Here is an 11,953-nt window from a genome sequence, read left to right as displayed (position 1 = left end):
TAGATAAAGCCACCTGTGCTTACCACACTGCCACTGCCTTGCTGTGACCTGGATTATTCAGCCTCTGAGCTTGTTTCCTCTGTGAAGCAGGAGTAATGATAACCTTGCTGGGCTGTAGTGACAATTAGAAAAAATTAAGATAACATGGAGTTTGGCACCTGGCAAGTGCTAGATAAGTATTAGGGCAGAAGACACTGCATCCTCTGAGAGTTTTCTGACCTAGGGCCAAAATTGCTTTCACTCTCTAATGACTAATGGGTTGGCACACTGGTCTAAGCTTTTGTCCTGGCCACCTGAACAGCTTGGTCCTGGGAGTCCTGACAAGCAATTTCCTTGGAATTAGCTTAATAAGGCCTGGTAGGTGTGTGATGCATTTCAAAGAGCTTTCCCACCATTACCTTCAGTCTAGGGAAGCAGCTGGGCAAAAAAAAAGTGCCTCACAGAGGCAAAGTGGCTCGCTCACAACCTCGGGACAGAAGAGCAATGCAGCCCTTTCAGTCTACCCCAGTTCTGCAACTTCTGAGCAAGCAGGAGGCCATGCACTATGCAGAAAGGAGTACGGGCCATTGAGTTTAAATACTTGGATCTGTTGCAGTTAATGGTGTCATGTGGGGCCAGGCATCTCAGGACTACTTCCTCAAAATCAGCTCCCTTTTACAGACGTGGAAATCAAGTCTCCACAGAGGCAATCTCTAGCCTGAAGAGACATAGCTGGTACCTGGAAGGCAGAGATTTGTACCCTCCTGTGGTTGTCCCCAGAACCAACATAGCACCCCTAACATACAATCTAAAGCAGACCCAGATGGGGTCTTGTATTTGGAGTAAGGATTTTTCATGTAGGAACTAAGGGATTCCAGAAGGTTGAGGGCTGCTACTCTGCAAAGTTAGGTATATGCATATTTTGTAAATAGAGTGTTCATACTGTTAGATCGTTGGAAGAACCAGGACTAGAAACAGGGTAAGAAGTGGCCAGGTTGGGAGGAAGGTTAGCAGAGAAAGAGGCTGTAACCCCCCACCCCATGCCCTTGTGTACTCCAGAAAGCTCACCGGGGCTAAGGCACAAAGGGTGATGACATGTTTGTTATGAAACACTAAAGTAATACATGCCAGGGGCCAACATGAAGATGACATCATATCATAAACAGGAATCCAGTGAGGCCAGATGCCAGTGAAGCCCACCTGGGGAGCCACCAGGTGGGGGGCAATAGGTGATGGCATGGGATATCATCTTGCCTTCTATCCCACTCAAGTCCTGCTTGCATGGAACTGTACTGGCCAGTTACAGTCCCTGATCCAGCATGTAGTTAGTTTTTTGTTGTTTTTTTTTTTTTTTTTTTTTTTTTTTTTTGGTTACCGGGGGGGGAACTCATGTTTGTTTTTTTTTGCGGAACCAGGGATTGAACTCAGGTCCTTGCGCCTGCCAGGGAAGCACTTATTCCACTGAGCCATCTCCCCGGCCCCTTGTAGTTAGTTTTAGATCCTGCTTCTGCTCTCAGGGACTGTGAGAACCTGGTTTAGACCTATTACTGAGCCCCACCTACCCCTTTCTGAAACTGTGTCAAAAATACTAAAAGTAGATTCCCAGTGGAGGGAGGCATGGTGATGCCGGAGGAATTCAAGGTTGGAACTTATACAGCATTAGAGGAGGATTGGTACCCAGTACTTCCCAACTAACCCAAAAATCTTTTTTCAGGGCAGCTACAAATTTGAGGAAAGAACTTCGTTTTTTTCCAACTTTGGAAGCTCAGGGGAAAGCCATACCAGAAAGCATGAAGGAAATGAAACCAGGCCCCACGCTCAATTTATTCATCTCTGAAATGGGTATATCAACCACCACCCATGACTGGGCACCAAATGAGACAAACTCAAGGCGCCACTCTTTACCACATCCCCTGCTAGAAGGGCAATGTGAGTAATTAGGGACATCCAAGAGGACAGCCACTGCCAGATCTCAAGGACCAAGAACTCACCTCCCACCTTGCTGGGGAGCTTGTGTCAGTTAGAGGGCAGGAACCACATCTTTTTTCCAAACCCGATGGATTTAGGGATCTCATCATAATTCCTTCATAACAGCTCATCCCACCCTAGCCCTCAAGTTTCAGCTGGGAATTTTCTCACCTCAAGGGAATATGCAAGACTGTTCTTCCCAGGCCCCAAAGATACTCATTTCCCTAAAAATACCATGTGAGAAAGAGCATTAAATGGGGAGGCCAGTGATGAAACCATGAAATGTTTAAAAATCGTTTTATTATGCAAAATGTTAACTTTTATAAAAAGTTCAATATACATCGCATGATTACAGAAAGTCACCTTCCTGCAAAAAAGGTACAAAAGCTATATACTCTATTATAGAGTTCATAATCTGGGCAACAGAGCCTTTCTCCAAGTAGACCAGAAGACCAGCTCTAACACTGCCTTGGCAGAGTTCGGAGAGCAGCCATCCCCTACTCCCCAGCCCTCCATGCTCTGAAAAGATAAGTCTTTAAAACTTGGGGGTGGGGTGGGGGCAGGGTGACGTCGCCCAACTGGTGGCCAGCGCTAGCTCCGGCTCTTCAGGCCACCCAAGTTCACAGTCCTTCACTCCCGGGCGCCAGGTCCAGCCTCGAGGCAGGGCGTTGGGGACGTAAAGTGGGCCGGGGCGAGGTTGGGGCTCATCCATGCCCTCGGGCTTCCGGCCGGAGAGGGTCCCCGGGTCCTAGGCGGAACGGAACGGGCGCCAGCACCTGCGTTCTGGGCGAGGGAGGAAAGAAGACCGGGGACCCGTCAGCTTCCGCCGCGCGCGCGCCCAGGCTGGGGCCGTCCGCAGACTGGCCGGCGCCGGGGAGGAAACTTGGGTCTCTACCTCCAGCTGATAACTCCGCGCCCCAGATGGCCCCCTCCCAGTTGGTGCCAAAGGACCATAGGTGGGGCTGCCGCTATCTCCCTCCCTTGGAAGTGACACAGTTTGGAAAGGAGATGAGAAAGACACAGCTCCCTTTCCAGCTCTAAACTGAAAGGCTATTTTGTTCAGTTGAATCTGCGCTTACTTTTCCCGATCCTTGGCACCGGGGTAAGGGGCTGGGCAATGTGCTTTATTTGAGGTCCAAGGGCGCATTAATTAGAATCAGTTCTGCCGATCATTTGAAGAGACCACGGTCACTTGCCCCTCTCGGGCCTCGGCTTCCCTAAGTAGTCCTTTACAGGACCAACCAACTCCCTTATGCCAAATACGCCTTCGTCCCCGGTCCACCCCAAGGAGAAGATATTTACCTGGAGGTGCCAGGACGCTGGGTCAGTGGCAGAAACTCCTCTTGTCGTTGGAGATCACAAGCTCCGGAGCCAGCTCAGATGTCTGAGAAGGGAGGACAAGGGAAGAGTTACACAGAGCACCCCGAGACCCCTGGGGGCACCCGCAGCATCCCACCTTTGGCGCTCAGCTCCGCCCCGCCTCGGCTCCCACGCGCACCTGGATGGGGAGATGCGGACCGTCTGGGGGTCCAGGAGCCGGCTCGGCTAGAACCACCTGCAGGTCGAGGATGTAGTCGATGACGCGCTGCAGGATTTCCACCTGGCTAAGCTGAGTGCCTCGCGGAACTCCGGGCACCAGTTCCCGCAGGCGTGAGTAGCAGTGGTTCATGTCATCCAGGAGGCTCAGCGGCTCCTCGGCAGCTGGACTCTTACCGCGGCCCCGCGCGATGGCTAGACTGCGTTCCGACAGGCAGCACACAGCCTCGTAGCAGCCGCGCACCGGGCTCAGCGCTTTCATATCGAGGTGTGAGGCTGGAGGTGCCAAGAAGCAAAAAAAAAAAAAAAAAAACTAAAGAGGCACTAGAAAAGCTCAACTGCGAGCACGCCTGCCGCCGCCTGCTTTTATAGAACCCGCCTTGAAGACACGCCCCTTATTCAAAATAACCCGCTCTGGCCCCGCCTTCCCCAACCTTGGGCGTTCACAACCCACTTAAATTGCTAACAGGCTTCCTCCCGCTGGTCCGACGCCGAGAAGACCGCGGAGCCACGGACATAAAGAATGAGGAAGCGCTGATACTGGGGAGAGGCGGGCCTCTTTGCCAGCAAGGATTTAAAAAATCACTTAAAACCATTAACTTTCAGAATTTGCCTTTTCCTGGCAGCGCCCCACATCTTTGAGCTCCCCTACCCCCTGTCAGTCCACTGTTCTCCCAACACTGGTTCGAACCCGCAGCTCCTCCGAGATCGTAAATCCCTGCACAGCTAAAAAGTGTGTGTGTGTGTGTGTGTGTGTGTGTGTGTGTGTGTGTGTGTGTGTGTGTGTTTTGAAGTAAAAGATTTTTCAAGGGAAACTTGTAAAGAATTAGTGCCGCCTTGTTCCCCAATTTGCTGTTCGTCTGACCTCCAGACTCACTGGCGTCAGGAATTATCTTGTGACCAGAGGGGAAAAAAATTAATTGCGGTGAAGCTGAGGTTACAATGAAGAAAACAGATTTGGGCTAGGCGCTGAGATTGCAGAAGGAGGAGGGGGAAGGGGTTTGAGCAAAGAACACTTACTTTATTTGAGCAACAGGGTTTAAGAAGAAGAAGAAAAAGAAAGCAGCCTTGAATTCATTCTTTTTGCATGGGGAAAGAAAAGAACTTGGACCTTTTGCCCCATGAAACTTCATAAGGAACCAAATATATGCCCACTTGTGCTTCGGAAGTGAATTTGACTAGAATTTGGTACAAGGTTTCAAACATGGGGGACAAGAAGGAATAATTACTATAAAAACTTTTAAAAGAGATCCCTCCTCTTTGGGTCAGCAAATCTATTTTAACTTTTGCTTCCCCGTTTGTCCCCAACTTTCCACACACTTCTATGAAGAAAACAATGATCATTTCATCATTCTATTGTGTATCCTTTTCTGCTATGGAAGGGCAGCCACCTGGACTTGATTATTCTTAGCCCTGCTGAAGCCGCTCCAACTCTAAGAGACCAGAAAAGACACCGGTGGGCAGGCAAGTTAAAAATCTTGTATTGCAAAAGGACACTATACTCAGTATTCTTTGCTTGTCTTCTTGTCCCTTTGCAGGGTTTTTGGGGATCTGCAATTCCCAGATTCCGGTTTCCGTCTTGGAAATGACCAAGTGATTGCTCTCTTACTCTATCATCAGTTAGTAAATATTTATGGAGTCACTTTAAGTAAAGCAATGGCTTCTGTCCTCAAAAATCCCACTATCTGGGGAGACAAGATTAACACAGGAAACAATTAAGAGCAGTACTGTGTGGCACTGATTAACAGGACAATGGGAGCTCAGAGCCAGGACAGTCTTCAAATAGTTATACAGTGGGAAGGACACTGGACTAGAAATCTTGGGCATGCCTGCTCTGTCAACCCTTGGTCAAGCGATCTTGAACAAGCCCAGGTACCCTGGCTTGAGCTGGCCTTGTGGGTAAAATGAGGAAAAGGTACTAAGTGATTATTTTAAATCTTTTCCAACTCTGTAAGTCAAAGGTTCTGTGAAATTGAGATCAGTAGGTGGGGGATGGCAAAGGGCTCAGAGAGGAGATATCATAAGACATGGCCCAAAGCACCTCATAAGGAGTAGAAGCCACCATACCATGTGTGTCTCAGGAACGAAGACTTAAAAGTTTTCTTGGAATACTGATGTTTTCAAGGACAGCTTTTGCCTTACAAGAAAGAGGGAGAAAGTAATCTGCTAAGGAGCCAGTCAGTCCCTATGTGCTAAAGAAGCACCAGCCACTTGACCATGGAGGGGGAAACGATGGTTGTGGGGACTCCTGAATAACCCAACAGAAGATCTCTTCTTTGTCTATCATGCAGATTCCTGGTTTATGCAAAATAGTCAAGACAGGTGATTACAGAAAAATCATGGTCTTCAGAGCCAGGCAGATTTATGTTCAAATTTCCATTATTCTCCTTTCCTAACTGTGAATTTGGGGTAAGTCACCTGTGCTTCAGTTTTCCAGTCTATAGAATGGGGCCATTCGGATCACGCTCATTCATTCAACAAATAATTATAGATTGCCTCTTCCTTGCTGCAAGGTAGCTTGACAAGGTCCCTCCACCAGATTTCCCTGGTGCCAAAGGGCTCAGCGCCGGGCCAGGTGTGTGGTGGCTCCGGGCCCATCCAGATTCCTATTCTCTCCTGCATTACCACTGCTGATGCCGCAGGCTTGTGTAGTGGTTTCTGCTTCGTAGAGCACCTTCACATCTATTATTTCCCAGGATGCTCCAGGATGAAACGCCCACAGGCTGTGTGTGACACAGGCAGAAGGATGTAGTGGGATTAACACGCAGAATTCTACCCTGTTCATGCCAGTAACTTGCCCTCAAAAAAGTTTCTTCTCTTTCTGGACATTACTTTCTAGGTTGGGGGCGGGGGACACAAATGACCTCTAGGAGTCTTCTCCAAACTAAGATTCTAATTCTGAAAAAAGCGGGTTACGGTTGGGTTGGGAACGCTGAATAGAGTCCTTTTCCCCCACAGCGGACTGGACAGGCTAGCTCAGGCCTTCTGCAACTTGTTTAGCGGTGGCGGGGCCTCAGCCTCTTATTCCAAATGCCTCTGAACTTTCTGTTCCCAGTTCTGCTCTTTTTACCAGCTTTTTCCCCCCTCTTGCATTTTTTATTTTTATGAAAGGATGTCATTAAGGCTTTTGTCTGCGCTGTTTTTGTTTCAGAACTTTTCTCACAATCCTATTTTTTGTTGAGGAATCCGCTCCTTTGCCCAGCTGTGGGTCCCGGTCCCACAGCTGTGTTGATCTAAGACTCAGCCCCAGACAGCCTGGCGCCAGGGTGGGACGTCATGCGTTCACACAGGGATGCGTGTCCCAGGCAACCTTTCCTCGGGCAGTCACCGGCCGGCGACTGCTTCCCCCACCAATGAGCGCCCGACACCCGAGAAAGGGGCGGAGCCTGCGCCGCCCGACCCGCGAGCGGCTTGTGAATTGCAGATGCTGGGAACTTGATAAAGTTCCTTGAATTGGGGCCCTTTAAACTAATGTAACTTTTTTCTTTCTTTCTTTCTTTCTTTCTTTCTTTCTTTCTTTCTTTCTTTCTTTCTTTCTTTCTTTCTTTCTTTCTTTCTTCTTCTTTCTATTTTTTTCTTTTTTTTTCTATTTCTTTCTTTTGTTCATTTTTTTCCCACCTTCCTCCTTTATACATGTATACAACCCCCGCCCCCTTTTCTTTTTTAACTATCTCCTCCCAGTGTCAGGAACCATTCTGAAGTACTTCCAGGAACCGAATCTTCCTCTGCCAAAATTAAAAAAGAAAGAAAAAGATTTCAGGGTTGTGTTCTCTGATTTTTTTTTTTTTTTCTCGAGGAGTTGGCAGAACTTTTAAGTTATATTGTTTTGTCTTTAAAAGTTTAAAATGGGGTGGCAGTGGGGTCTCTGAGCTGTTGATTTCAAAGTGAAAGTAATGATGATGAGAATTGCAGATGTCTACCCCCCCAAACTGAGCTTCTATCAATTCAGCTAGCTATCTTTTTCCCACTTATGTTGCAGACTTGGGGGTCAGGGGGACCTCAGAGAGTTACCCAAGACTACTTGGGATGCCAGTGGTTGACCTGTGGCCAGGATCCAGACCTCCTTTTCCTCTGACTCACTGTCCCCTCTGCCTCCTACTTCTTAGTGTGAGGGTGGTCTGCCCTGGCCTCTGAACATTCCCAGATGCTCAGTTTCCTCATACGTACCTGCTTGCTTTCTGCGTGTCTGGAAAGGTGTGCTGAAGACTTTTCAGCCTTCCATGGCCTTCTCTCAGGGGTGCATCTGGACTCCAAGGGACAGTTTGAGACTTTGGTAATACCAGGAACACACAAGAGACTCCAAAGGAAGACACTTAAATCTTCTGCCCAAACTACCCTTCCTCACTCAGCCTCAGTGATGTCCTCCATAAAAATGGAAATAAAATCATATCTACTTACTCCAGGGATAAAGGATAGAGGAACCAATTAGTTGTTGCTATGTGGTATGATGTGGCATCACCCCTACTGAGTGGGGAAGAAGATGCTGGGTGAGCTTAGTGGTACTGCTCAGTCTGTTCTCAGCAACTTAGGCAATACTGAGGAAGACAGTGTGCGAAGCACTGGGACTCAGATGGACATCTCAGGGGCCTTCAAGATAAGCTCCTATCCAGCTCAGAAGCACTCAGAGTTGCTATTATTATTATTATTATTATCATTACCATTGTTCATTGAGTCCTGTTTGCCGAGATCGTTTGTTTGTTTGTTTGTTTGTTTTGCAGAGCTGGGTGTGCATCTAACCCAATGATTGATCCAAGCCAGGCTCTACCATTGAGCTTTACCTCCAGCCATGTTTTTCTCCTTGATCTTTTATGGAAAAGGAGATAGAGACTTGGAGAGGTGAAAGTGCTTGTCCAGGGTCACACATCTAGCCAGTAGCAGATCCAAGATTTGCCCCCAGGTCTGCCTGTCTCTTAGGTTTTTTTTTTTTTTTGCAGAACCAGGGATTGAACTCAGGCCCTTGAGCTTGCCAGCTAAGTGCTTATTCTACTGAGCCATCTCCCCGGACCTGTCTCTAAGCTTCTATACCTACACCTTTCCTTCTGACCTTCCAAAACACCTCCCGGGAAGGAACCTTGAACCTGTAAAGGTTTTTATTCTACCCGATAGAGAAAAGCAAAGCAAACTTCTAGCCACTGAGATGCTGGGTCTCTCCCCAAAAGGGCATTGTTCTTTGTGTAGGAAGACTCAGTCTTGGAAATTTTATGGAGATTTCAAGCTGTCCATGCCTTAGGGATGTTAGGGGCTGGGTAAGGGCCTTTGCACATGCTGACTCTCCACTACTGAGCTGCACTCCCAGCAATGATTTTTTTTTTTTTTTTAGTACTGGAGATCAAACTTGGGACCCTGTGCTTGCTAGGCAAGCACTTATGCCACTGAGCTATGTCCCTGGCTCTGATTTTTTTTCCTAGAGAATGACTATTCTTGATTTTAGGAATTAGCTTTGCAGCTGAATCTCATTCTCATTCTCATTCTCTCTCTCTCTCTCTCTCCCTCACCCCGCCCAAGCCAGCCTCATTTGATCCAGCTATAGTCCCTGAAGTTAAAAGGTCGACAATGACCCAGGGATGTCCCCAGGGCTGGCTCCACATCTGGGTAGAGGGATAGACACCCATAGGGCATGCAGAAAAGAAGTCATTTTCTGAAGACCTGTGTCGTGCTAGTGCTTTACAAGTTCTATCTTGTATAATCTGCCATCAACTTTTGGGAGATAGGATTATTATGATTATTTTCTGGATAGTGAAGTTCAAGGAAATTTGTCTACACAACTGGTGGGGAGGATAATTCAACTCTCAAGATTTAAAGGGGCCTGGGAGATGGCTCAGTAGAATAAGCACTTGCATGGCAAGTGCAAGGGCATGAGTTCAATCTCCAGTTCTGCAAAAAAAAAAAAAAAAAAAAATTTAAATCAGGATTGTGTCTCAAATGATGTTACACACTATGTGACTGTTTACACACCAAAAGTCCAGTTTCCTCACCCTAGCTATCTAGAACCCTAGCAGTTCTAGAGGATATCTTTTGCCTCATTTCTCTGTTAAGGGAACAGTTTGTAACTTCTAGACCCTGAAGAGCATCCGCTGATTATGAGGGAATTTAACTGATTTAACACATACTAAAGGCCAGGTATATGGTGGTGCATACTTGTAATCCCAGCACTTGGGAGTCTGAGGAAGGAGGATGGGTGTGAGTTCAAGATCACCCTGGGTTACATAGTGAGTTTAAGGCCAGCCTAAACTGCATAGAGGGGCTCTGTCTATGTTTGTTTGTTTTTGCAGCACCGGGGATTGAACTCAGGGCCCTGAGCTTGCCAGGCAGGTGCTTATTCTATTGAGCTATCTCCCCAGCCCAAAATTAAGTAGGTTTTTTTTTCTTTTGTTCCAGGGATAGAACTCAGGACCTTGCACCTGCCAGATAGGCACTTAAGCCACTGAGCTATCTCCCCAGCCCAACAGGCCCTGTCTTTAAAAAAAGAAGGAAAGGAAAGGAAAGGAAAGGAAAGGAAAGGAAAGGAAGGAAGACAACCAATGGGGGCTGGGGAGGTGGCTCAGTGGAATAAGCGCTTCCCTGGCAAGCACAATGGCCTGAGTTCAATCCCCGGTTCTGCAAAAAAAAAAAAAGAAAGAAAAAAAGAAAAAGAAAACAACCAATGAAACAAAAGAAAACCCCATGAATAGTAAATGGAATAAAACTTGTAAGCATATATTGCAGAGGCTTTACTCTTTCCAAAGAATAGAATTTTCATTCAGTTTTGTTTTTTTTTGTTTTTTTTTCTTTTGTGGCCAGCTCAACTGGCTCTGGGGGCGGGGCTGGCACAGCATGTGGTGCCAGGGATTGAATTGCATGGTCCCTGTGCTTTGCCTAAACTGACCTAAGCAGGTGCTTTAGACTGCTGAGCTATCTCGCCAGCCCTTTATTCACTCTCACTAAACATTCCTAATCACCTCCCAAAGCTCACTTACTTTGCAATCATTCTCCCTAGTCTCTGTGTCCCACATAGTGCCTGGTACAGATCCGGCAGGAAGAAAAATTGGAGTGAATTAATTTCTACCCCAGTAATCACTTAGGGGTGAGATTTAAAATTCAAATGCAGAGCTAGAAGTATAGGTAAGTAGTAGAGCACTTGCCTACACTGAGGCATACACATTCCTATTTCCATATAAATAAATAATAAAGGGCTGAGAGATAGCTCAGTAAATTAAGCACTTGCCTGGCAAGCACAGGGACCTGACTTCAATCCCCAGTTCTGAAAGAAAAAACAAAAATTTAGGGGCCAGGGAGATGGCTCAGTGGAATAAGCGCTTCCCTGGCAAGCTCAAGGGCCTGAGCTCAATCCCTGGTTCCACCAAAAAAATAAATAAATAAATAAAAATAAATAAATAATAAGGGGCCCGGGGAGATGGCTCAGTGGAATAAGCGCTTCCCTGGCAAGCTCAAGGGCCTGAGCTCAATCCCTGGTTCCACCAAAAAAATAAATAAATAAATAAAAATAAATAAATAATAAGGGGCCCGGGGAGATGGCTCAGTAGAATAAATGCTTCCCTGGCAATACTGAGCTATCTCCCCGGCTCCCTATAGTTGCATGTCCAAATGTGGACCCCTACCAATTTGAGTTCGGGAAAGGCTTTAGAAAGATGATAAGGTCCAGGACAGAAAAAGACAAAGGGGCGGGGGAGGCTTTGAAGCATTTCAGCATGGTGGTTGATGACTATAATCCCAGCAATTTAGAAGCTGAGGCAGGAGGATTACAAATTTGGAGGCAGAGGCAGGAGGATTGTAAATTTGAATCCAATGTGGACAAATAATTTAGTGATTGAATGGCATCCTATCCATAAATAAATAAATGAAAACCTTTAAGAGTTGAAGAGCAGTGTCCACCCTGCCTAGACGCTATCTTGCCTTGACCTAGGTCCTAGCTGCAGTTCAAAGGCTGCCAGAGCAGAGTGGGGAGAAGGACAGAACTGGGCCCTGGGACACAGCTGACTGTCCTATCGGAGAGAGCTCCTCAAACCTAACCAGTCCAGCTCTTTCAAGGAAGCTGGAAATGCAGCTGTCAGAACCTGGGAAGGGTCCTCACCTCACAGGAAACCTCCCAAAGGTATCCCTTAACATAACCACTCAGGTGTTGGCAGATTTAAGGTTTTTTGAGACAGGGTCTCCCTCTGCAGTCCAGGCCAGCTTTAATTTCCTAATCTCCTGGCCCCAACCTCCAGAGTGCTGGGATTACAGGCATGGTCCACAACACTGGCTTGAAAACTAAATTTTACTGAATGTCAACCATGCCCTGGGCATTTTATATATTTTATTTCCCTCAATCCTCACTCAGACTGAGGCTCAGAAAGCCGAAGTAACTTACCTAAGATCACAGATGTTGGGAGGCAGAAAAGGGAGGCCCTGGACTACAGTTTCAGCATTTAATGGCCATCAATGGGAGGGAGGGAGACTTTCTAAACTAGAAATCCGGTGTGGGGCCGAG

General features: G+C 47.1%; 1 protein-coding gene across 1 annotated transcript; it reads right to left on the bottom strand.

Annotated features, from left to right (window-relative positions):
* Positions 1 to 2,227: 2,227 nt before the first annotated feature.
* Positions 2,228 to 3,830, bottom strand: Id3 (inhibitor of DNA binding 3, HLH protein). The gene is made up of 3 exons (XM_004637608.2): positions 3,446 to 3,830; positions 3,250 to 3,331; positions 2,228 to 2,730 (listed from the first exon to the last, which is right to left on the bottom strand). The coding sequence occupies exons 1-2, from the start codon at positions 3,743 to 3,745 to the stop codon at positions 3,272 to 3,274; spliced, it is 360 nt and encodes a 119-aa protein (XP_004637665.1). The 5' UTR covers positions 3,746 to 3,830; the 3' UTR covers positions 2,228 to 2,730; positions 3,250 to 3,271.
* Positions 3,831 to 11,953: the final 8,123 nt, after the last annotated feature.

This window comes from Octodon degus, unplaced genomic scaffold (assembly GCF_000260255.1).
Source record: "Octodon degus isolate 3935 unplaced genomic scaffold, OctDeg1.0 scaffold00092, whole genome shotgun sequence".
Taxonomy (NCBI): Eukaryota; Metazoa; Chordata; class Mammalia; order Rodentia; family Octodontidae; genus Octodon; species Octodon degus.
This window is presented reverse-complemented; position numbering and strand designations above follow the sequence as displayed.